Source organism: Sturnira hondurensis, unplaced genomic scaffold (genome assembly GCF_014824575.4).
Source record: "Sturnira hondurensis isolate 20B ecotype Veracruz unplaced genomic scaffold, ASM1482457v3 Scaffold0023504, whole genome shotgun sequence".
Classification (NCBI taxonomy): Eukaryota; Metazoa; Chordata; class Mammalia; order Chiroptera; family Phyllostomidae; genus Sturnira; species Sturnira hondurensis.
Genome location: NW_028096135.1, coordinates 459,291 through 483,071, shown reverse-complemented (window position 1 = coordinate 483,071; position 23,781 = coordinate 459,291). Strand labels below are relative to the sequence as shown.

Sequence of the window (23,781 nt, the reverse complement as noted above, 5' to 3'; positions counted from 1 at the left end):
ATCAAAAAGACAACCCACAGAATGGTAGGATATTTTCACTGATACATCTGATAAGGGGTCAGTATCCAAAATTTATAAAGTACTTACAAAACTCTACTATAAAAAATTACCAAACAACTGAATTAAAAAATGGGCAAAGGCCCTGAATGGACACTTCTCCACAGGACATAGAGATGGCCAATAGAGATATGAAAAGGTGCTCAACATCACTAATCATCAGAGATACAAATTAAAATGACAATGAGATACCATCTCCCACCTGTTGGAATGGCCATCATCAATAAATCAACAAAGAACAAGTGTGGTGAGGATGTGGAGAAAGGGTATTCCTTTTGTATTGTTGGTGGGAATGCAGACTGGTGCAGACACTGTGGAAAGCAGTGTGGAGACTGCTCAAAAAATTAAAAATGGCCCTGGCTGGTGTAGCTCAGTGGATTGAGCTTGGGCTGTGAACCAAAGGGTTGCCAGTTCGATTCCCAGTCAGGGCACATGCCTGGGTTGCAGGCCAGGTCCCCAGTGGGGGCCATGTGAGAGGCAACCACATATTGCTGTTTCCATCTTTCTCCCTCCCTACCCCTCTCTAAATAAATAAATAAAATCTTTAAAAAATTAAAAATGGATTGGCTATTTGATGCAGCTATCCCACTTCTGGGGATGTATCCGAAGGATCTCAAAACACTTATTTGAAAGAACATCAGCAACCCTTTGTTCACTGCAGTATTTACAGTTGACAAGATACAGAAGCAGCCCAAGTGTCCATCAATAGATGAGTGATTAAAACAACTATGGGACATTTACAGAATAGAAGACTACTCATTTGTAAAAAAGAAGAAAATGGAGGACTTCCGCAAAGATGGAGGCATAGGTGGAAACACTGTGCCTTCTCCCACAACCAAGTTTAAAGACAACAAAGTTTCAGTAACAAAAACACAGCCAAATCACAGAAAAATTGAACTATATGGAAGTCCAACAACAACGAACCGTTCAACAGGTTAGGTAAGAGGGGCGGAGCCAGCAGCAGAGCGGGGTCTGGCAGGAAAGATCCCCTGACCCAGGCAGCCATGGGTGGATCCCAGGTGTGGGGTAGCAACAGGCGGACCCAGTGAGGGCGTAACGCAACAGGCTGACTGCAGTCACATATTCTCGCACAGATAAACCAGCAAAGGAATGAGCAGTGAGACAGACCACACAGGCCCCAGCAGCGGGAAGCAGCAGAGGGGACCACCATTGCCCTTCTATGACCCCGCCCCCACATACAGCGTCACAACCCAGTGACTGAGTTGCCCCGCCCTGGTGAACACCTTGGGCTCCGATCCTGCTACGTAACAGGCATGAACAGACCAAAACATGGCTCAAGAATTCAAAGCCCCAGAGCCGATAACTCTAAGTGACCAAGAAATAGTGAACCTATCAGATGCACAGTTCAAAATACTGGTGATCAGGATGTTCACAGAACTGGTTGATTATAGTCACAAATTAGAGGAACAAATGAAGGCTAAACTAATTGAAATAAAGGGAAATGCACAGGAAACCAATAGTGATGGAAAGAAAACTGGGACTCAAATCAAGGGAATGGACGAGAAGGAAGAAAAAAATGACAAAACAGGCTCTGGCTGGTGTAGCTCAGTGGATTGAGCACCGGCCTGCGAACCACACGATCATGGTTCGATTCCCAGTCAAGGCACATGCCTGGGTTGCAGGCCAGTTCCCAGCAGGGGACTCACAAGAGGCAACCATACATTGATATTTTTCTCCTTCTCTACTTCCCTTCCTCTCTAAAGATAAATAAATAAAATCTTTTAAAAATGACCAAACAGAAAACAATGAAGAAACAAGAATTCAAAAAAATGAGGAGAGGCTTTGGAACCTCCAGGACACCTTTAAATGTTCCAACATCCGAATTATAGGGATACCAGAAGGGGAAGAGCAACAGCCACGAGTGGAAAACGTATTTGAACAAATAATAAAGGAGAACTTCCCCAGTCTGGCAAAGGAAATAGACTTCCAGGAAATCCAGGAAGCTCAGAGAGTGCCAAAGAAGTTGCACCCAAGGAGGAACACACCAAGGCACATCATAATTACATTAGCCAAGATTAAAATGAAGGAGAGAATTCTAGAAGCAGCAAGGGATAAGGGGACAGTCACCTACAAAGGAGTACCCATCAGACTGTCAGCGGATTTCTCAAAAGAGACCTTCCAGGCAAGAAGGGGCTGGAAAGAAGTATTCCGAGTCATGAAATCCAAAGACCTACAGCCAAGATTGCTCTATTCAGCAAAGCTTTCATTTAGAATGGAAGGGCAGATAAAGTGCTTCTCAGATAAGATCAAATTCAAGGAGTTCATCATCACTAAGACCTTATTCTATGAAATGTTAAAGGGACTTATCTAAGAAAAAGAAGATAAAAAATATGAACAGTAAAAGGACAGCAAACTCAGGTACTAACAACCACACCTAAAACAAAAGCAAACTAAGAGGACAGCTAGATCAGGAGTGGAACCATAGAAATGGAGGTCACCTGGAGGGTTAGCAACAGGGGAGTGGGAGGAGGAGAAGGGGGGAGAAGGTACAGAGAATAAGCAGCATAGATGGTAGGTAGAAAATAGATGGGGGAGGGCAAGAATACTATGGGAAATATAGGATCTGAGGAACTTGAGACACGTGGTCATAAACTAAAGGGGAGGGAATGGTGGGGGAGGGGGTGTGCAGGGTGGAGGGGAATAAAGGGGAGGAATAGAACTGTAATGGCATAATCAATAAAATATATTTAAAAAAGAAAAAAAGAAAATGTTACTCTTTGCAACAGTATGGATGGACCAGAGACCATTGTGCTTAGCAAAATAAGCCAGTCAGAGAAAGACACATAGGGTATGATTTTATTCATATGTTAAATCTAACGAACAAACTGAACTAACGAGGAAAATGGGGCAGACTCATAGACGAAGAGAGCAAATTGCAGCTGGTGCAGGGAGGTTAGGGGCTGGAGGGATTGAGCAAAAAGGAAAACAGGTTCATGGACATGGACAATAGTGTGGTTATTGCTGGGGGGAGGGGAGATTAAAGTAACTAAATGGTAATGGAAAAACAATAAAGATTAAATTAAAAAATAATTGAAATAATTAAAAAATTTCAAAACGGACATAAAAAACTTAGGTTGTGTTCTTTTACATGAAGGCAAACACTTAGACTCATTGAAATAGAGGGTTGGACTATGAAACAGATCAAAATAACAGGGGTTGATAGAAGGGAAATGGATCTGATAAAGCAGGGGGAGCATGTCAAAGTGATTGTTCTCCCTTCCCCATTCTGGTCCACCTGGAACTGACGTTTGTGCATGGTGACTGAGCGCGGTCAAGGCTCATTATTGTCCACTTGGGTCTCCACCCAATGACCCTGCACCTCTGACTGGAAAGGTTGTTGTGTCCCTGAGGCTCTTCGGTGTTCCTTATCATGAACGAGTGCCTGTGCATGTGGGGCTCTGCACCTCAGCTTTGCTCTCCCACTGGAACCCTTAGTCCAGCCTGCAACATCACACTCTCTGTTGCAGAAAATAAAAACTCAATTTCTAAAACAATGGCACAATTAGTACTGGCTGGAGTGGCTCAGTAGATTGAGCACTGCCCTGCAAACCAGGTCACCAGTTTGATTCCCCAGTCAGGGCACATGCCTGAGTTGTGAGCCAGGTCCCCAGCAGGGGGCGTATGAGAGACAACCACACATTAATTTTTATCTCCCTTCCTTCCCCTCTAAGTAAATAAAATTTGTATTAAAACATTTTTTAAAGGTTATGTTTCACACCCCTTGGTTTTCGGGTCAGCCTTTTGGGCCAATCTGCTCTTCTTGGGGTCAGGGGGCTGGTCTGGAGTGTATACACGAAGTAAAAGCATCTATATTTGTTGGCCTCATACTTCACCTAGATGAGAAATTTCATGTGGTTACTCCTTTCTCTGAGACTCAGGATTTCCTGAGCCTGTCCTCTCTCTGCCTTTGGTGTGTTTTCCCCAAACCTCAGCCCCCACTACTCTGGTTGTCCCCGCTTTGCCTTATGGCCTAGAGATGCTGCCGATCCAGCAGCATCCAGGGCAGCTGGGATATTCAGGCATGGAGAAAAGGGAGTTGGTGGCATAAGGAAACACTGCAGGGGGACGAAGACTAGGGGTTCTTGCTTTTTAATGTCACTAGTGATGTTCATGTTATATGTGGTATCAGGGCAGGCCTTTGACTTTATTGCCAATCATTGCAGTTTGTTTCTGATGAATAAAAAAGATGGCAAGATGTGGTCTGACTGAGTAGAAGCAGTACTCATTACAGCCACCTGTTCAATTGTTTGCAGTGAAATTACATGGATATAGGTCGTTCTACGTGAGTCAGTTGTTAACTCTGTTGTAACTGAAAATGGCAATGAGGTTTATTTTCACATACTCAGCTTTGAAAACATGTTCGGTATTTGTACTGAATGGCATCACTAAAAACAAATAAGGAACTTAAGTCATGATTCCTCCTTACAAAACTTTTATTAATGCCAGAAATAAAATAGTAAAAACACAATGAACTTTTAAAATCAGCATGATTGTGGGTACAAAGATGTTATAAATGGGGACTGTGGAAGCCTTGCAGAGATAGCCAGGTCTGCGGGGAGCCTTCCGTCTGAGCTTGAACCTAAAAGCCAAACCTCAGTCGATCCTGGCTCCACAGTGTAGTGTGGTCTGGACACTGACTCCCACTGGCTCACTCCATGCCCTTGCAGCCCAGCCATACGCTGGGCCTCAGGGCACATCCTTTCTCAAGAACAAGTAAACTCCCAAAGTTCTTGTGGGCTTGTGGCCTTAGGCACTTGTAGGCTTGAGACCCTCAGTACCCCCTTTTGTACTGCACAACTCCTGAAGTAGAGGAATTTCCTAACACAAAACAAGATGGAAAGAAACAAAACAAACAGGAACTTGCAGGAAACAATGTGGAATTAATTGCTGCGTCGTCCTGTTCTGTTGATTCTCGAATCTCCTAGGAAGGAGCAGCCTGCAGTGTACAGGCGCGCCATACGCACTTGACTTGAAATGGAACCTGGGATGGTTGGTTAACAAAAATCTCAGAACTTGGTCAAAATCATGACCCTGTTACACATGGATTATACCCACCAAAATACCAGATTTGGCCAGCATAATTTTGACTCATGGCGACTTTTTCAGAAGCATATGCTCCTATCAGCTGAAAAACTACCTGTTACTTTGTATCCCTGAATCACAATGCTTTTGAGGAGCCTACCATTAGCAGTTTTATCAAAGTAGGACATAATTGCATACACCCTCAAAATGAGGGCGAAGTCATCCATTTTTTTAAATCCCTAATTAATCATTTCCAAACAAGTCAGACCACTGACGTGCGTATTGCTTTCTACAGTAAGTGTGGCTATGGAAACATTTTATACAAACTGATTTTCTCTTTTGTCAATTGAATGACATTTCACTAGAAACATAATTTCAGCTGTATATTCTTTTTCATTCTATTTTCAATCTGGTGTGGTTCTTGACACTTGGGCATGCCATTTTTCTGCACTGGCCTGTGTCAGGTACGCAGTGGTTTAAGCACAGGTGCCCCACATATGAGGAAGCTACCATCTATGGGAACTGCCCATCTACAGCCCTTCATTCTTGCCTGAGGACTCTGTGACTCTTTGCAAGGCACTTAGGGAAGAAGGCAGCTCTTTACAGGCTCCAGCCTCTCTGTGTGGTGACATGGAGCTGGCCATGGACTGAGTGGAGCCCTCTTCCTGTTCTGTCTGCATTCACTAAGGACCCGACTCAGTAATTTTCCCCGACCTTGCTCTGGGAAGAAAATGATGTCACAAGATCCTGCTACTGGTAACATCAAAATTACTTCTTTTATAATCTGATAAAACAAGACTTTGGCATTTACTTACTTTTGGGGCACTCTGAAACCCCCAAACCATGCAGCAAAGCCTACGACTGCCCTGAGTAACCCTGACTGTCATGGACCTGCCTGCCTGTTTGATTCATCCTCATATAAAGGGCACAGTGTCAATCAAAATATTGAAACAATCACTGCTTAACTCTCAGTTGTTCAGATCTGTCTTCTGGCCATAGGTGCTCAGAAGGACGAGGAAGAAAAATCAGGTAAAATCACATGCCCAAGTGAGACTTTCATCAGAATCCCCTGAACCCCAATACCCACTCTAAAGCAGAGGGAAAAATTAGCCAGGAAAACTGAGAATGCAGTAAAAGACAGAAAACTATACTTGAACAACAATTAAAATAAATTTTTTAAAAAGGATGTAATATACTTTGGTCAGATAAACTTCTATTTTAGGAAAAAAAACTGAGAATGCAACTCAGTGGTTTTTGTTTGTGTTTTTTCCTAGTCATAACTCTTCATCACTGAAAAGCCTGGGTCCAGCATGGAATAGGCAGGGACAATTTGTGCCTTCCCAGGTGGCAAAAATTCTTTTGTCAGCATTAGCGAGCTCATGGGAAACACATTGCAAGCTGACTGTGCAATCTAAGAACGGATTTCACACCAATTGTTAGAAGTTATTTCTGATGGTAATTACTGATTATGTCAGAATTTCCCATTTGAACCCTATGTAAAGAAACCCTGGTTTCACACACATACCTTTCAAGTATAAAAGCACCTACTCAAACTCCTTTTCTTTCCTAAGAAAGGGAAAGGAAATGATGAACCATCTCATGTCTGCACATGTCACCATAGGTCTCCGAGGTTGACCAAACTGATCGATTTCCTCAAAATCCTGAGTCAGGGTGAGATAGTGGAACGAGCCTGCAACAGGCCAGCTCTGTTCTAAACCTGACTCTGTGTCTCGGATCCATGAGTGATCTTGGGCAAAGTAGGCCCTCTTGTGGTTCTCAGTTTTCTTTTCTTCCAAGTGGCAGCAACAATATCTGCCAACCCAAGATTCTAAGGTCTTTTAGAGGAAGACAGGATATGATGTACATGAAGACATGCTGGAAAAAGGCCAAGAGGAATGGAATACCCAGCCACAGATAGCTGCTCCAAACATTATGTCCTTAGAGCCACTGGTTTCATCTCATACGGTTATTGCAGTGCCCAGGACTCACTGCCTCATCACTTGAATTGTCTTTCTTTGGGAGACAGAAACTATTTGTCTGCTGGAGTCTATGGTGTAAGGAGTGCAGACTCTCCCACCATTGCCGGGCTTGATCTCTTCAGTGGTGTCTTCAGGTGCTAGGACAAGATGACCTCCTGGGTCTTCTCTGCTAGGAAAATTTATAATTTCAATGGAAGCACAGGAGAGAGGTCAATTTCAGGTATTGGAGTCAAACGATGTCTTCCTGTCAGTTAGCAATACTGGCTTCAATGTGCACTCCAAATTCTCCATTGGAGAGATTTTTTAACAAACTTGGAATAATATTCTAAGTCTTGTTTTTATTGTTCCTACCCTGTCTGAATGAATGGAGTTTTCTACATCCCAGTCCGTGGCTGTGGAATCCTCCATCTCTGTCTCTTGTGACTGTGGAGCCAATTCTAAGCATCCCTGAGGCTCTGGGCATGGGCAAGTGTGGCCAGAGAAGGAAACTTCTGCGACGGGTAGGGGTGGGGTGGGGGCTGGATGCCCTCAGAGAACCCTCTGGGAGGACATTGCATCCTTCTTCTCCCCATTTAATGTATACAAATTGGTCCTCTCTCCCAAAGTTTCTTGCCGAGCCCACGGAAATTACACATTCTCTCTGGATCTTGACCTGTGTCGAACATCAGTGTGATTCTAGCGAAAAACCTCAAACCCTTGCCCTGGCCAGTGTGGCTCAGTTGGTTGGAGCATAATCCCATAACCAAAAGGTTGCGGGCTCGATTCTCAGTCAGGGCACATGCCTAGGTTGCGGGTTTGATCCCCAGTCCGGTCTGGCGCACACGGGAAGGCAACCAATCGATGCTTCTCTTTCGCATCGATGTTTCACTCTCCCTTCCTCTCTCCCTTCCTCTCTCTCTAAAAGCAATGAAAAATGAAAAACAAAATGTCCTCAGGTGAGGATAAAATAAAAACCTCAAACCCAGCCCCAAGTTTCCCTGTATCACACACAGTCCAAACCCACACCGCTTACACTTTGGATTGCCTTTCATCGGTCCACTCCTGCTTTGTGCTCTGGAGAGCTTGTGTCTTCTGCTCATCCACTTGGACATAGTCGACTTTGTGTTCTTCTGAAAGAAGTTTCTGAAGGGGGAGAATAAAAAGATTTCATTACACTGAATTAAAAATTCAGGAAAATGTTAGCCCTTCTATGGTAGATTATAGTGTTATTAAGTATTTGCTGCCCCTTCTTTCTCGGTCATTCACTGTAGAAAAGTTATTACACTTTGGGTGTATGTGTATAAATATCTTTTCACCTCTGCTCCCTTCAACTTTGCTCTAGCCATTTGACTTTCTTTGACCAATGTAATGTGAGTGGAAGTGACACATGGTAATTCTATAGAGAAAAGAGGCATCCTTTGATTCTGCAATCTCTCTTTTTTCCTTCCCTTCCAGGAGACACGCATGGCTCAGATGGAGTTGCTCCTTTTGCTTGGGCCCTAGATTGAAGATGGCCTAGAACACTAAGATGCTGGCTTGTAGTGAACTGTCCCATTAGCAATAACTGAAAGGCGCAACAACTGCTCCTTTTGCCTTCTCTGTTGCAAAATACTGAGATTTGGGGGTTGTTTGTCTTGATTACATAGCCTACCAAAACTGATTAATACACCTTTGTACCAATAATGGTCTCATCTTTCTGACAAGCTCTTCTGAGTATCAGTTCAGGTTTTTGGAATGAAATTAAAGATAAAGGAGAAAATGGGAGTTCATTTGGCAAAAGGGAAGGGAAGCCTTCCAGACGTCCCTCCAACACACACAGAGGAATCATACTGTATATCCTGTTCAGCAAGTTGTTTCATCAAACAATACACTGTTAGACACAATTTAGATTATGATCATCCCTCATTCAAAAATATTTAGTTCTTGTCCACTGCTTACCAATCATTCATCCCATGGTTTACACTGTGTAGTGGGTGACACTAGTTAACAGCTAGTGCTGCTTAAATGTATTAATTCATTTAATCCTCACCACAGGCATCAGCATAGATGTTATTCTTCATAATACTACCCAAGAGAGTTGAAATTGCTAAACCTGGCCTTTGAGGCCTTTTACTGAGGGGTTCCAATTCCAACAGAGAGTTCCTGTCACCAATTTCCAATCTAGCCACACTAAACTATGACTTCCTCTATAAGCAGGCACTTCTGATGTCTGCAGTATCCTTTACCTCATGCTCTTCTCTGCCAGAGAAATTTCTCTATAAACTTTATGGTCCAAGTTTTAAAAGGCATGAATACTACATACATTTGTATGTATACAGGTGGCCCTTGAAGATATTGTAGGTTCAGTTCCAGGACATTGCAATAAAGGGAGTATCAACATAAAGTGGGTCATATTTTTTTAGCTGGTGGAGGGCCTTCCCTAAAATGCAACATCTGTGGAGCATAATAAAGCAAAGCACAGTAAAACAAGGTATATCTATACATCTAAAGAACACATCCTAGAAGGAATACAGCAGGTTTGGGGAGGCAGAATCAGGGTTGATTTTAATATTCTTCACAATACATGTCTCGATGTTTAAGACTTTCCAAAGAGGACATACGTGACTGAATCATCAGAAAAATGTAAACAGAAATAAAATCTCCTGAGAATTCTCAGATACAAACTCCTTCCTACCTGCTGTACAGGGGCTGGTGATGAGGAATTGAAGTCCAGGGCTAAATAATCTAGGTTGCATGTCTTTGTCCACATCAGAGCACCACTGCTCCGGGAGTTGACTGTTTGGTGTTGCCCCTAGAATCCAACATCACAGGACTCAAGTTAACAACGTCTGCCCAGACTGCCCAAGGTAGGGAGGGTGAGCCATGTCTTCACTTGGGTGGCTGCTATCAGATCATAACAGACTAGTCTGATAAGACCTGTACAGCTCCTCCTGCATGTTTGAGTGAGAAGAGGCATGTGAAATGCAAAATAACCAATTTAGTCTTCACATGAAGCTACACCTTTATTCATCATGAAACACAGTTGGCGAACGTTCCCAGAAGGGGGCATGTGAGAGGCAACCACACACTGATATTTCTCTCCCTCTTTCTCTTTCCCTTTCCTTCTCTAAAAAAATAAATAAAATCTTAAAAAAAAACTATTGGCCAAAATCTCACCCAAGAAGAATTTGTTTTATGGATATGACAGGCTCTTGACACCTTAGAGATTAAATCCTGAAAAAGATCAATAACACTTACTAAAGTTCTAATGAAGTCACCCCAAATGAAATCAAAGGTACTTTATACAACACAGTGGTAAGATGTATGTAATATTATCTATGGACTTGCCACCACCAGCTTCACAAGTGGAATACTACCAATATCTTTGAAGTGCCTGTTCCCTCCCCTTCTGCTACCTCTTTCTTTCCCACCAAGAGGTTAAGTATTATGTTGAATTTTGTGCTTCCTATTCTGTTTCTTTTTGCATATGGCTTTATGAGATGGTAAGTATCCTTAAATCACATATTGTTATAGTTTTGCCTGTTTTGAATTTCTATCAACAGAACTATATGGTATGTATTTTTCACTGCTTAATTTTTGTTTCATAAAACATCCTTCACACTCACCCATATCCATACAGAAGCCCTATTTCAGGGGTGTCAAACTCATTTTCACCAGGGGCCACATGAGCCTCGCAGTTGCCTTCAAAGGGCCGAATGTGATTTTAGGACTGTATGAATGTAAATACTCCTTAACAGTTAAGTGAGATCTTGGCGCTGCCACCGGATAGAGACAAGGTGGAGGGTCAGAATTTGGCTCATGGGCCTTGTGTTTGCCACCTGTGTCCTATTTCATTGGAATAGGCAATTCCATTACATGATTTATTTCACTGTTTCACTACCAATCAGTTGCTCCCAGTTTGGTGCTCTTATAAAATGGCACCATGAGCATTCATGCACCTGCAGAAGAATTTCTGATTGTGTAGCTGACAAGAGAATTATCTACTATTTCTATCCAACAAAGTACTGAAATTAAATTAAGCAAGAAAAAGGAAAAAAAAACATCAAAATTGGAAAATAAGAAGCATGTTATCTGTTTGCGGATAACATGGTCTTAATATGTAGAAGATTCTAAAGATTTCACTCAAAAAAGTTACTAATGAACAAACTCAGCAAGGACACAAGATCAACACCCAAAAATTGCTTGCATTTCTATACACTAACAATGAGCAATTTAAAAAGAAAATTAAGAAAGACATTTAATTTAAACTAGCATCAAAACCAATGAAATATTTACAAATAAATTTAACCAAGGAAACAAAGACTTGTACAGTGAAAACTATAAAACAATGCTGGGCCCTGGCTGGTGTAGCTCAGTGGACTGAGTGCGGGCCTGTGAACCAAACGATAGTGGTTCGATTCCCAGTCAGGGCACATGCCTGGGTTGCAGGCCAGTTCCCGGCAGGGAATGCACGAGAGGCAACCATACATTAAGATTTCTCTCCCTCTCTCTTTCCCTTTCCCTCTAAAGATAAATAAATAAAATCTTTGAAAAAACATTGCTGGAAGAAAGTAAAACACACATAAAAAATGGAACAACACCCTATGTTCATGGATTGGAAGATTTAATTATTGTTAAGACTACAACATTAACCAGGAACTTCTGGTCAACATGGAGGTGTAGATAAACATGCCTTGCCTCCTTGCACAATCAGAGCAAAAATTACAACTAGACTACAAAACAAACATCACCCAGAAATGTCAGAAAACTGAACCATATGGAAGTCTGACAACCAAGGATTTAAAGAAGCCATATTCATCCAGACAGGTAGGAGGGGTGGAGATATGGAGACACACAGAGAGGCACGGAGACACAGATTGCCCCAAGGAGCAGCGGAAATGTGGAACAGGTGGTTCCACATCCACATGTAGTGGATAAAAATTGGAGGTACACCTTGGGAGTGAGGGATCTCAGACCCACACCAGGCTACCCAGCCCGGAGTTCTACCACCAAGAAGTTAAGTGCCCATAACTTCTGGCTGTAAATCCTGTAGGGTTCGGGGTGGCAAAATAAACAGCAGGATTCACAGAAGATTCCTCTTAAAGGACCCACAACAGATTTGGGACTTATACAGACCCCCCCCCCCCGGGATTCAGCACCAGGGGCGTAACATCTGGAAGGGCACTAGTGGTATATGAGGAGAAATTGAGGTGACTGGCATAAGGGTGCGTGCTGGGAGACGGCATCCTCGTGGGCAAAGTTCCAGAGGCAAGGCAGTAGTATTGTCCCCTCACTGAGCCCTCTCCCACGCAGAGCCACACAGCAGCAACATGGGTCGTCTCACACCTGAGGCTCCACCCCATACTACTCACAGTTGTGCTTTGTACAATAGGCCTAGCTACTATGAGAGGAAGTTAAAGCAACTCTACCTAATATACAGAAACAAACACAGGGAGACTGTCACACTGAGGAGACAAAGAAATATGGCCAAATGAAAGACCAGAACAAAACTCCAGAAAAAGAACTAAACAAAATGAAGATAAGCAACCTGTCAGATGCAGAGTTCAAAACATTGGTTATAAGGATGCTTCAGTAACTCATTAGGTACTGTAACAGCATAAAAAGACCCAGGCAGAAGTGAAGGTTACATTAAGAGAAATAAAGAAAAATCTGCAGGGAACCAACAGTGGAGGGGATGAAGCTGAGAATCAAATCAATGATTTAGAATATAAGGAAGATAAAAAAAGCATTCAATTACAACAGCAAGAAGAAAAAATAATCCAAAAAAGTGAGGATAGACTAAGGAACCTCTGGGACATTTTCAGTAGTACTAGTATCTGAATCATAGGGGTGCCGGAAGGAAAAAAAGAGCAAGAAACTGAAAACTTATTTGAAAAAATAGTGAAAGAAAACTTCCCTAATTTGATAAAGGGAATAGAAATACAAGTCCAGGAAGCACAGAGAGTCCCAAACAAGATGGACTCAATGAGGACCATACCAAGACACAACATAATTAAAATGTCAAAGGTTAAAGATAAAGAGAGAATCTCAAAAGCAACAAGAGAAAAGCTGACAGTTACCTACAAAGGAGTTCCCATAAAACTGTCAGCTGATTTCTAGAACAAAACAACAACAACAAAAACTTTGCAGACTAGAAGGGACTGGCAAGAAGTATTCAAAGTAATGAAAAGCAAGGACCTACAACTTAGATACTCTATCCAACAAAGCTATCTTTTAGAATTGAAGAGCAAATAAAGTGCTTCCAAGACAAGTTAAAGCTAAAGGAGTTCATCATCACCAAGCCCTTATTACATGAAATGTTGAAGGGAATTATATAAGAAATGGAAGTACAAATTGTTAGGTACAAAATAGACAAGGGGTTGTTAAGAACGGTATAGGAAATAGAGAAACCAAAGAGCTTATCTACATGACCCCTGTAGGACATGAACTAAGGCGGGGGAATTGCTGGAGGGAATGGGGATACCGGGTGGAGGGGGGTCAAAGGGGAAAATTGGGACAACTATAATAGCATAAGCAATAAAATATATTTTAAAGACATCACAACATTAACCAAAGCAATTCACAGATTCAAAGCAATCTTTATAAAAATCCCAGTGGCATTTTGTGCAGAAATAGAAAAACCCATCCTAAAATTTATGTGGAATCTCAAATAACCCTGAATAGCCAAATTAATCTTGTAAAGGAAGAACAAAGTTGAAGGACTCACAGTTCCTGATTTCATAAGTTGCTATAAAGCTATAGTAATCAGCCCTGGTTGGTGTAGCTCAGTGGACTGAGTTCAGGCCTGTGAACCACAGGATCACGGTTCGATTCCCAGTCAGTGCACATGCCTGGGTTGCAGGTCAGTTCCCAGCAGGGGACTCACGAGAGGCAACCATGCACTGATATTTCTCTCCTTCCCTTCCCCTCTAAAGATAAATAAATAAAATATTTTTAAAAAGCTATACTAATCAAAACAGTGTCATAGTGGAGGCAGGACAGACATATAGACCAATGGAAGAGAATAAAAGTATCTAGAAATAGACTTGCTTCTGGCCAAGATGGAGGCGTAGGTGGAAACACTGTGCCACCTCCCACAACTAAATTTAAAGACAGCGAAGTTTTAGAAACAAAAACACAGCCAAAACAGTGAAAATTGAACTGTACGAAAGTCCAACAACAACGAACTACTCAGCCAGACAGGTAAGAAGGGCGGAGTCAGCGGCAGAGCGGGGTCGGGCTGGAAAGATCATTGGGTCCAACTGACCCAGGAGCAGAGGCGGAGGTGGTTGGTGGATCCCAGGCGTGGGGTGGCGACAGGTGGACCCAGGGAGGGCGCAGGGCAGCTGGCTGACGGTGGTCACATTCGCGCGCAGATAAACCAAGCAAAGGAGGCAACAGTGAGACCACTCAGGCTAGGACCCCAGCAACGGGAATTAGAGCCTGAAAGCACCAACTGGAAAGACTTTCTCAGGGTCGAGGGGCCGGGAGAGGCTCCCAGGGCCACAGAGAGTTCGTTGGAGAGACCCACAGGGTCCTGGAGAGTACACAGGCCCACACACCTGGAAACCAGCACCAGAGGGGCCCAATTTGCTTGTGGTAAGCCACAGAGTGGACAGAAATCAGAGAGAGCAGAGCAAAGCGCCATTTTCTCCCTCTCTGACCCCACCCCCACGTACAGTGTCACAACACAGCAACTGCGTCACCCGGCCCTGGTGAACACCTAAGGCTCCGCCCCTAATACATAACAGGTACGAACAGAAAAAGCATTATGACTCAAGAACAGGTCAAAGTCCCAGAGCCTATACTTCTAAGTGACCAAGAAATAGCTAACCTGTCAGATGCACAGTTCAAAACACTGGTCATCAGGATGCTCACAGAACTGGTTGATTTTAGCCCCAAATTAGAGGAACATATGGAGGCTAAAGTGATTGAAATGAAGGGAAATGCACAGGAAACCAACAGTGATGGAAAGGAAACTGGGACTCAAATCAATGGAATGGATCAGAAGGAAGAACGAAACATCCAACCAGAAAAGAATTAAGAAATGAGAATTCAAAAAAATGAGGAGAGGCTTAGGAACCTCCAGGACATCTTTAAATGTTCCAACCATCCGAATTCTAGGGGTACCAGAAGGGGGAAAGAAACAGCCACGAGTGGAAAACTTATTTGAACAAATAATAAAGGAGAACTTCCCCAGTCTGGCAAAGGAAACAGACTTCCAGGAAATCCAGGAAGCTCAGAGTCCCAAAGAAGTTGGACCCAAGAAGGAATACAACAAGGCAGATCATAATTACATTACCCAAGATTAAAATGAAGGAGAGAATTCTAGAAGCAGCAAGAGATAAGGGGACAGTCACCTACAAAGGAGTTCCCATCAGACTGTCAGCGGATTTCTCCAAAGAGACCTTCCAGGCAAGAAGGGGCTGGAAAGAAGTATTCCAAGTCATGAAATGCAAGGACCTACATCCAAGATTGCTCTATCCAGCAAAGCTTTCACTTAGAATGGAAGGACAGATAAAGTGCTTCTCAGATAAGGTCAAGTTCAAGGAGTTCATCATCACCAAGCCCTTATTCTATGAAATGTTAAAGGGACTTATCTAAAAAAAAGAAGATAAAAAATATGAACAGTGAAAGGACAGCAAACACACAGTTATTAACAACCACAGCTAAAACAAAAGCAAACTAAGAGGACAGCTAGATCAGGAGCGGAACCCTAGAAATGAAGATCACATGTACGGTTAGCAACAGGGCAGTGGGAAGAGGAGAAGGTACAGAGAATAAGTAGCATAGATGGTAGGTAGAAAATAGATGGGGAGGGCAAGAATAGTATGGGAAATAAAGAATCTAAAGAACCTGAGACAAGTGGACATGAACGAAAGGGGAGGAATGGTGGGGGAGGGTTCTGCAGGGTGGAGGGGAGTGAAGAGGGTAATGGGACTATTGTAATGGCATAATCAATAAAATATATTTTTTAAATAAGTATCCAGAAATAACCTTCACAATTATGGTCCATTGATTTTTTTTACAATTTTTTTATTTAATTATTTTTCAAGTAGTTTTCTGTCTATTCCTCCCATCCCATCCCACCCCCATGCTCCCCACTCCCTCCCATTTCCACACTTCTCAGTTGTTGTCCATATATCCTTTATACATGTTCCTCTACATCCTCCCCTATTTCCCCTGAAATTCCCTCCCCTCTCCCCTCTGGTCACTGTCAGCCTGTTCTCTATTTCAGTGTCTTTGGTTATATTTTGCTTGCTTGTTTGTTTTGTTGTTTAGCTTCCTGTTAGAGGTGAGATCATATGGTATTTGTCCTTCAGCACCTGGCTTATTTCACTCAGCATAATGCTTTCCAGTTCTATCCATGATGTTGCAAAAGGTAGGAGCTCCTTCTTTCTTTCTGCAGCATAAAATTCCATTGTGTATATGTACCATAGTTTTTTATCCATTCATTTACTGACGGGCACCTAGGTTGCTTCCAACTCTTGGCTATTGTAAATTGTGCTGCTATGAACATTGGGGTGCATAGGTTCTTTGGGATTGGTGTTTTAGAGTTCTTAGGATACAATCCTAGCAGTGGAATTGCTGGGTCAAAAGGCAAGTCCAATTTTAGTTTTCTGAGAAAATTCCATACTGTTTTCCATAATGGTTGTACCAGTCTGCAATCCCACCAACAGTGGACCACAGTCCCCTTTTCCCCACACCCTCTTCAACATTTGTTGTTTATTGTTTTGTTTATGATAGCCATTCTCACTGGTGTAAAGTGGTATCTCATTGTGGTTTTAATTTGCATCTCTCTGATAGCAAGCGATATTGAGCATCTCTTCATGTATCTCTGGATCCTCTGTATGTCCTCCTTGGAGAAGTGTCTGTTCAAGTCCTTTCCCTGTTTTTTAATTGGGTTAGTTGTCTTCTTAGAGTTAAGTCGTGTGAATTCTTTGTATATTTTGGAGATTAAACCTTTGTCTGAGGTATCATTGGCAAATATGTTTTCCTTCAATGAAGGTGCCAAGACCAGTGGGGAAAGGGCAGTCTTTCTAACAAATAATGTAGGGAAAACTGGATATGCATATGTAAAAGAATGAAGCTGGACCCTAACCTTAGATCATATACAAAAATTAACTCAGAATCAAAGACCACAACATAAAAGCTAAAACCATAAAACTCTTAGAAGAAAACATAAACTTCATGACATTGTATTTGGCAATGATTTATTGGATATAACATGAAAATCATAGGCAATAAGAGAAAAAAATTGACTTCATCAAAATTAAAAGCTTTTGTGTAGCTCTAGCCAATATGGCTCAGTTGGTTGGGTGTCATCCTGCAAACCAAAAGGTCACTGGTTCAATTCCCAGCGAGGGCACCTACATGGCTGGGTTGCAGTTTAGGCCCCAGTTAGGGCACATGAAAGAGACAATTGATCAATGTTTCTCTCTCATATCAAAATTTTTCTCTTTCTTTCTCTCTCCTTTCTCCTCTCTCTGGAATCAATTTAAAAAGGAACTTTTCTGCATATAAGGGCACTACCAAGAGAGTGAAAAAGAGCCCTGGCTGGTGTAGCTCAGTGGATTGAGCATGGGCCTGCAAACCAGAGAGAGGATCATGGTTCGATTCCCAGTCAGGGCACATGCCTGGGTTGCAGGTCAGTCCCCAGCAGGGGACCCATGAGAGGCAACCATACATTGATATTCTCTCCCTCTCTCCTTCCCTTCCCCTCTAAAAATAAATAAACAAAATCTTTAAAAAAAAGAGAACCCATAGAATGGGAAAAAATATTTGCAAATCATCTGATATGATGTTAATATCCACATATCTTTAAATGTACACAACTCAACAATAAAAACATGCAACCCAATTCAAAAATGGGTGAAGGACCTGATTAGACCTTTCTCCAAAGAAAATATACAAATGGCCATTAAGCATATGAGATGCTTAACATCACTAGCCATTAGGGAAATGCAAAAGAAAACCACAATGAGATACCACTTCACACATAGTAAGGTAGCTATTACACAAAACAAACAAAAAACAGGAAATAACAGGTGTTGGTGAGAATATAGAGAAACTGGAACTATTCTGCATTGCTGTTGGGAATATAAAATGGTCTGATCACTGGAAAACAGTGTGGTGGTTTTCCTCAAAAGTTAAACAAATTACCATGTGATCCAGTAATTCCACTTCTAGGTATATATCTGAAAGAATTGAAAGCAAAGATTCAAATAGATACTTGTACACCAATGTTGATAGCAGCATTATTCATGATAGGCAACAGGTAGAAACAACCCAATTGTCCACCAACAGACAAATAAACAAAAGGTGATATGTATATACAATGGAGTATTAGCCTTAAAAAATGAAATTCTGCCCAGACTGGTGTGGCTTTGTGGGCTGGGCACTGTCCTGCAAACTGAAAGGTCACTGTTTTGATTCCCACTCAGAGCACATGCCTGGGCTGTGGGCCAGGTCCCTGGTTGGTGGCGCACAAGAGGCAACTGATTGACATTCCTCTGTCATATCAATGTTTCTCTCCCTCTTTCTACCTCCCTTTCCCTCTTTCTAAAAATAAATAAATAAAATCTTTTTAAAAAATGAAATTCTGATATATGCTACAATATGGATGAATGTTGAAAACACTGAGCTAACTGAAAGAAGGCAGACACAAAAGGCCCAACATTGTATGATTCCACTTATGTGAGGTACCTAGAATAGGCAAATTTATGAAGACAGAAAGCAGAACAGTGGTTACCAGGGTCTCAGCTCAAAGGTCATAAATAAATGAATGGCTAGTGTCTGGAATGACTATGCACTTGCTTCTATTACGTTATACATTCACTTCCCTTTTCTGTTCTCTGGAGACAGAGCACAGCTGGTCAAGCATCATTTATAAGATGTTTTCTTCCACAGGTTTCCCAAGGGCCATTAGTGAGTGTGAAAAACATTGGAAAGATCACAGCAGATTCGTATTATGAGTCACTTTCCATCTGCATATGGTTAAGTGCACTCACAGAGATTTTTATCAAATAGGCAAAATAAAGCATTTAATTACTGCTTTACTGGAGATTACTGCTTTGTTTTTGAACTGCTTTGTTCCTCATGTATAGGAGGGAAGAACTGTCTTCTCAAAAGTATATGTAAGTGAAGTTGGCTGGGGCGGGGAAGAACCATGTGGGAAATTGGGACAACTGCAATAGAACAACAATAAAAATATATATAGTCTTGAACACTGCCTTGAATATTGTCCTTCTAAGATCCCTTTTCAAAATTTCATAGTTTAAACAGCAATTCTCTCTGGAGAATTATGTCCAAAGTCCCTACATTTTAAAATTGCAGAATGGGTACGGTTCTGACCAAATGCCTGATCATTTCCAGAGGTGCTAAAAGCCCCTTTGTCTTTTCAGAACCCATGTTCTCAAATAGAATCCAAGGTAAAGAGAACAGAAGGGACATGAGAGGGCAGGAAGGGGAAATCAGGACTAGACCCGTAAATGGTTAATCAAAGAATAGAAATGTCAGGTATCTATCCACTCAGGTCTACAGGAAGACCCTGTAACAGGAATCTTCAGAGACTAAGGCCTACCCAAAGCCCAGGGCACTGTACACCCCCTTCAATGGGACTCTAAGTGGCTCATCCTTTGGAAAGGCTCAGAGGCGGTTAGGGCAGGGTCACCAAGTGGCCTGGTGGAAGGAACCATCCAATGTGTGAGTTTTCACAGCTTAGAAGCTGGACATCCAGGGAACTCCAAACCTATTGGGGTCAAACAGAATATCACATCCCTGGTGAAAAGTGCTGACACTGCCATTTCCCCATTATACATGCCTATACCCTGGGAACTGTTGAAATACTGTGGCCTCAATATGGTACAAGGAACTCAGTACTACAGGAAATAAAACTCACCTTCAAATCCATTTTTTCACGGTCTAGAAAACACTGTAACCTGATATCACAACCAAGTGATCGTGTTTTAAGGTTGTACGGGCCTTTCTAAAGTATGTTTCCTTTATAAGGAACTAAGAATATATATTCAGGCGAAGAATAAGAAGAGTATGAAAAATATAGGATTACCATTTGGGTGTTGCTTTCTTTCTCTTCTCTGGAAACAGAACTGGCAAAAAATCTTGCAGAATTAATACCATTTCTTTCTGGAGAGAGAAAGCTCGTCCGATTGCTAAGAACAAAAATATAGATGAGGTCAAAGCAATGTCTTACAGCTGCTCTGAAAGTGAGCCAGGAACTGACATGGGCCCTGTGGGGTTTCAGCCCCCCCCCCCTCCAGATACAACTTCCTTCCGGCCAAAGTGATTCTTAAAGCAGTAGAGACTGTCCAGCAGCTTCTGTCCTACTCTGGAGCAAGTGACTCCCAGTTCTCAAAGGCTACTTTTTTCCAGGCCTTCCATGTGACACAGCTCATGAGCTTTCTAGAAACAGACCAAAGCTTCAGATCATTTTGGAAAAATACCCACTCCCTTGGGGCTCTTGTTTCCATTCAAAGTAACCAGGCAAAGTAAGGAAGTGTGGCCAGTCCTCTGATGGAATGAGGACAACACTGCAAATCACCTTTCATCCTTCTCGAGTCAGAAGCTGTAAATAGAGCTCATTGCAGAATTCTGCTTTACAAAATGATTGTGTCCTGTGGCATTTAGAGTGAATCAAGAAACTCCTGGGTGAAGCTCGGGACTCTGAAAATGCAACATCTAAAATGTGAGATGAGAGGGTGCAAATACATTTTGGGGACTGTCTAGCAAGCCCAGGAACCATTCTTCTTTCTCTTCACAAAATTGAATGCCCTTCACCTACTCTTCACAAAATTGATTTTCTTGAAGCCATGTTGGTACTACTGGCCCTCCCTTGGGCCATAGCTGATTCCACTCATGCTGGGGCAATACAATTCCCTCTCCCAAGAGTTGTGAATTTGGATCAAAAAAGAGCCTGTCTTCACTGATACTAGAATTGTATCATGTACATAAGCTCAGGTTCTATGGTACAGCTATTTTTGGCCATGAGAATTGAGCAACAAAGAAGAGTTCTCCAAAGAAAGAGGAATGAGCAAATGTGAAGAGAGTAGACATGAGAGATGAAGAGAGATTCCCTGGCTTCCCAACGGCACTCTCCTTCCTAGTTCTGGTATTTTGGGAGGTTCAATTATATTCCTTCCTCTTGTGATCATAAACCTTGTCCCTTCTTTTGCTTAAACTAAATCAAATGGGCTTCAACTATATTTAATCAAAGAGACTTAACTAAGACTGGGAGTATCTGTGCTGGATGAGGACCCTTTGAGCAAGCAGAGACTTACCAAGGCGCAGTATGGGTCCTGGTTAGAGATGCGTGTTCCCGGATGGTAGAAAGGTTTCTCGGGTCTAGGGGAGGTGACCGTGCTACAAGATAACACACAATATCCAGTAGGGTGAGTTCTCAGCAGTTCAAAGCCAGAATCAAAAGACTATAAAACTATGACATTCCACTTACCTAGCACATCAAATCCAAATTTACTAATAAGCAGCACTGACGATGAGTATAAATTTCACTCTTTCCTGACTCCCTGGTAGTAGGGACAGGGCAACTACTGAGCAAATGGTCACATTACCAGCTGGAGGTAATGATAAGGCAATATATTTAGTCAACATACAATTATAAAACTCATTATATATCAGGTATGGTTCTAGGTGTTAGAGACATAGTATAAATAGAACAGATGAAAGTCTCTGACTTTGTAGAATGCCAATGCCTACTTCATATTTGACATGTCCAAAATTGAAACTTTACTTTTATCACCCAGGTCCTAGTCTTCCCCCCTTCTAGTTCATTGTCTAGCTGATGGTCTTTTAGCCTAGAATATCATTCTCCATTTCTGTACCTGGTTAGTCATCTTTGGATCTCAGCTCAATGTCCCCTGCTTAAGAAGGTCTTCTTTGACCTTCAGACAGGGTTGGGTTCCACGTCATGGGCTCTCATGAGTTCCTGTACTTACCTTTTATAGCACTCCCCCAGTTTGTGATGATACATACATTCACCTGTGATTATCTGATTCAGGTTTAGGCTTATGTGCTCTGAGAGGACAGGAGTTCTTCCGATTTGTTCACTGAGACAACTTTGGCCTCTAAAGAGGCACTTGGCACCTGCCCCTAATTCCACTTCAATAGCCCAACTCGCTGAGTTGGTCATGCATGCATTCCTATTATCAGGTTGCTTTTGTATTTTTCTTCCACTAGACTACATGGGTAGAGGTGGGGTAGAGACTGTTTATAACTCCCTTCCATATCACCAGAGCCTAGTATAGTGACTTTCCTGTTGCTCAATCCACTTCCCAGGAGCCTCATAGGCAAGGTGGTGATCTGTAAAGGACATGTGAGTCATATAGTGTCTGGGGAGAAGGTCTCTCCTGGTTGCATGACACCAACCAGTCACCTCCTGGCTTTGCCATCTTCCCTCTTCCTGTTGGGCCCCAGGATCCGTCCCACCACTCACACCTGTCAAAAAATCCGCATCTCCTGGCCCAAGTATGGACCTTCACACCCACCCAATGAATCTCTAATCTCAAGTCCATTCAACATTATCATGCCTCTAATCACCAGGTCCTATAGAGCTGCACTGTCCAATGTGGTAGGCAAAGGCCACATGTGGCTATTTAAATTTAAATTTATTAAAATGAAATAAAATTTCAAATTCAGTTTCTCAGTTGCACTAGCCACCTTCCAAATGTTCAATATTCACATTTCTATCATCACAAAAAGTTCTGTTAGCATTGCTATAGAAATTTAACTGAACAAAACGATATCTGTCTCAAAGTTACAGGTCCCTATTAAAATGTTTCTGACCAGAATGAATGGTTATTTCCTCTGAACCTCATAACAGAGGGTCTGTTCTCCTATTTCATATGGACTTCATAATTCTTCCTCCAGATGTTTTTTATATATTTTTCCTCTCAAACTGAAGAACCCTCCTTGCTTTCTCATCTTTGCATCCCACCCAGTGCCTAAAACAGCACTACACACATGGCAAATGGCAAACATACTGTAAATGTGATTTGACTCAAATGGAACAGTTGAGACTAGAATGGACCAGACATGAGTAAGGGACTGAGTTACTAGCTTTGGGCATGGTCACCTGAAGAAGTAATTTTTCCAAAGGGCAAAGAGAGGTGGGAATGTACCAGAGGTGAGGGTCAGAGATCACATTCCTTACACCAAATACTTCCTTGGAATCATGTAGCTTCACTGGGCAGATGATGGTGGGCAAGAATGAAGTGAGAAAGTTACTTTGATCTGATTTTCCTCTTTCCCTCCTCTCCTTTCTCCCTGCCTGTCTGTGCTGCTTAATAGACCCAGAGAAACTGCCTGGGAGCAATGCAGAAGCTTTAAGGAGCTCTGCGCACATAGGAGCTAGACTGCTCACTGCCAAAGTCTTCTCCCATCTGAAACACCTCACCTGACAGGCATGCACAGGGCACTGAGTGATAAGTCTGACATTCAGAAATTAGTGTCAAAGGTCATTCTTGACTTCCTTATAGGAAGAGGGCACTGTGTTTATATTCAAGTGCTGCTTAAATGAAGAAATATGTCCCATTCCAATCCATCAACACTTATTTCTGAGCCTTTGATTGGAAAGCAGGTGAAGAGGAGCCCTCTAGAATGAACTAGGCTTCTGTGGGCTGTATTTGCAGGACTATGGTGCCTGAAAGTCCCCTGACTCCTTTTAACATGATAATCTGGGGCAGCAAAGTTCCCCAGCCCTACCCATTCA

The 23,781-nt window shown here is 42.2% G+C and overlaps 1 protein-coding gene across 3 annotated transcripts in view; it reads right to left on the bottom strand.

Annotated features, from left to right (window-relative positions):
- Window positions 1-23,781, bottom strand: part of GAB3 (GRB2 associated binding protein 3) — a 105,245-nt gene that overhangs the window by 14,932 nt on the left and 66,532 nt on the right. Inside the window, exons 7-11 of one of the 3 annotated variants that reach the window (XM_037037842.1) lie at window positions 21,335-21,416; window positions 20,107-20,209; window positions 9,733-9,849; window positions 8,092-8,201; window positions 6,785-7,245 (exon numbers count right to left, since the gene is read on the bottom strand). In XM_037037842.1, coding sequence (XP_036893737.1) covers window positions 7,086-7,245; window positions 8,092-8,201; window positions 9,733-9,849; window positions 20,107-20,209; window positions 21,335-21,416 — 572 coding nt within the window. In that variant the 3' untranslated portion in view covers window positions 6,785-7,085. Of the gene's footprint in view, window positions 1-6,784; window positions 7,246-7,982; window positions 8,202-9,732; window positions 9,850-20,106; window positions 20,210-21,334; window positions 21,417-23,781 lie in introns of those variants that run through there. The other 2 variants (XM_037037843.1, XM_037037844.1) reach the window with 2 other exon arrangements.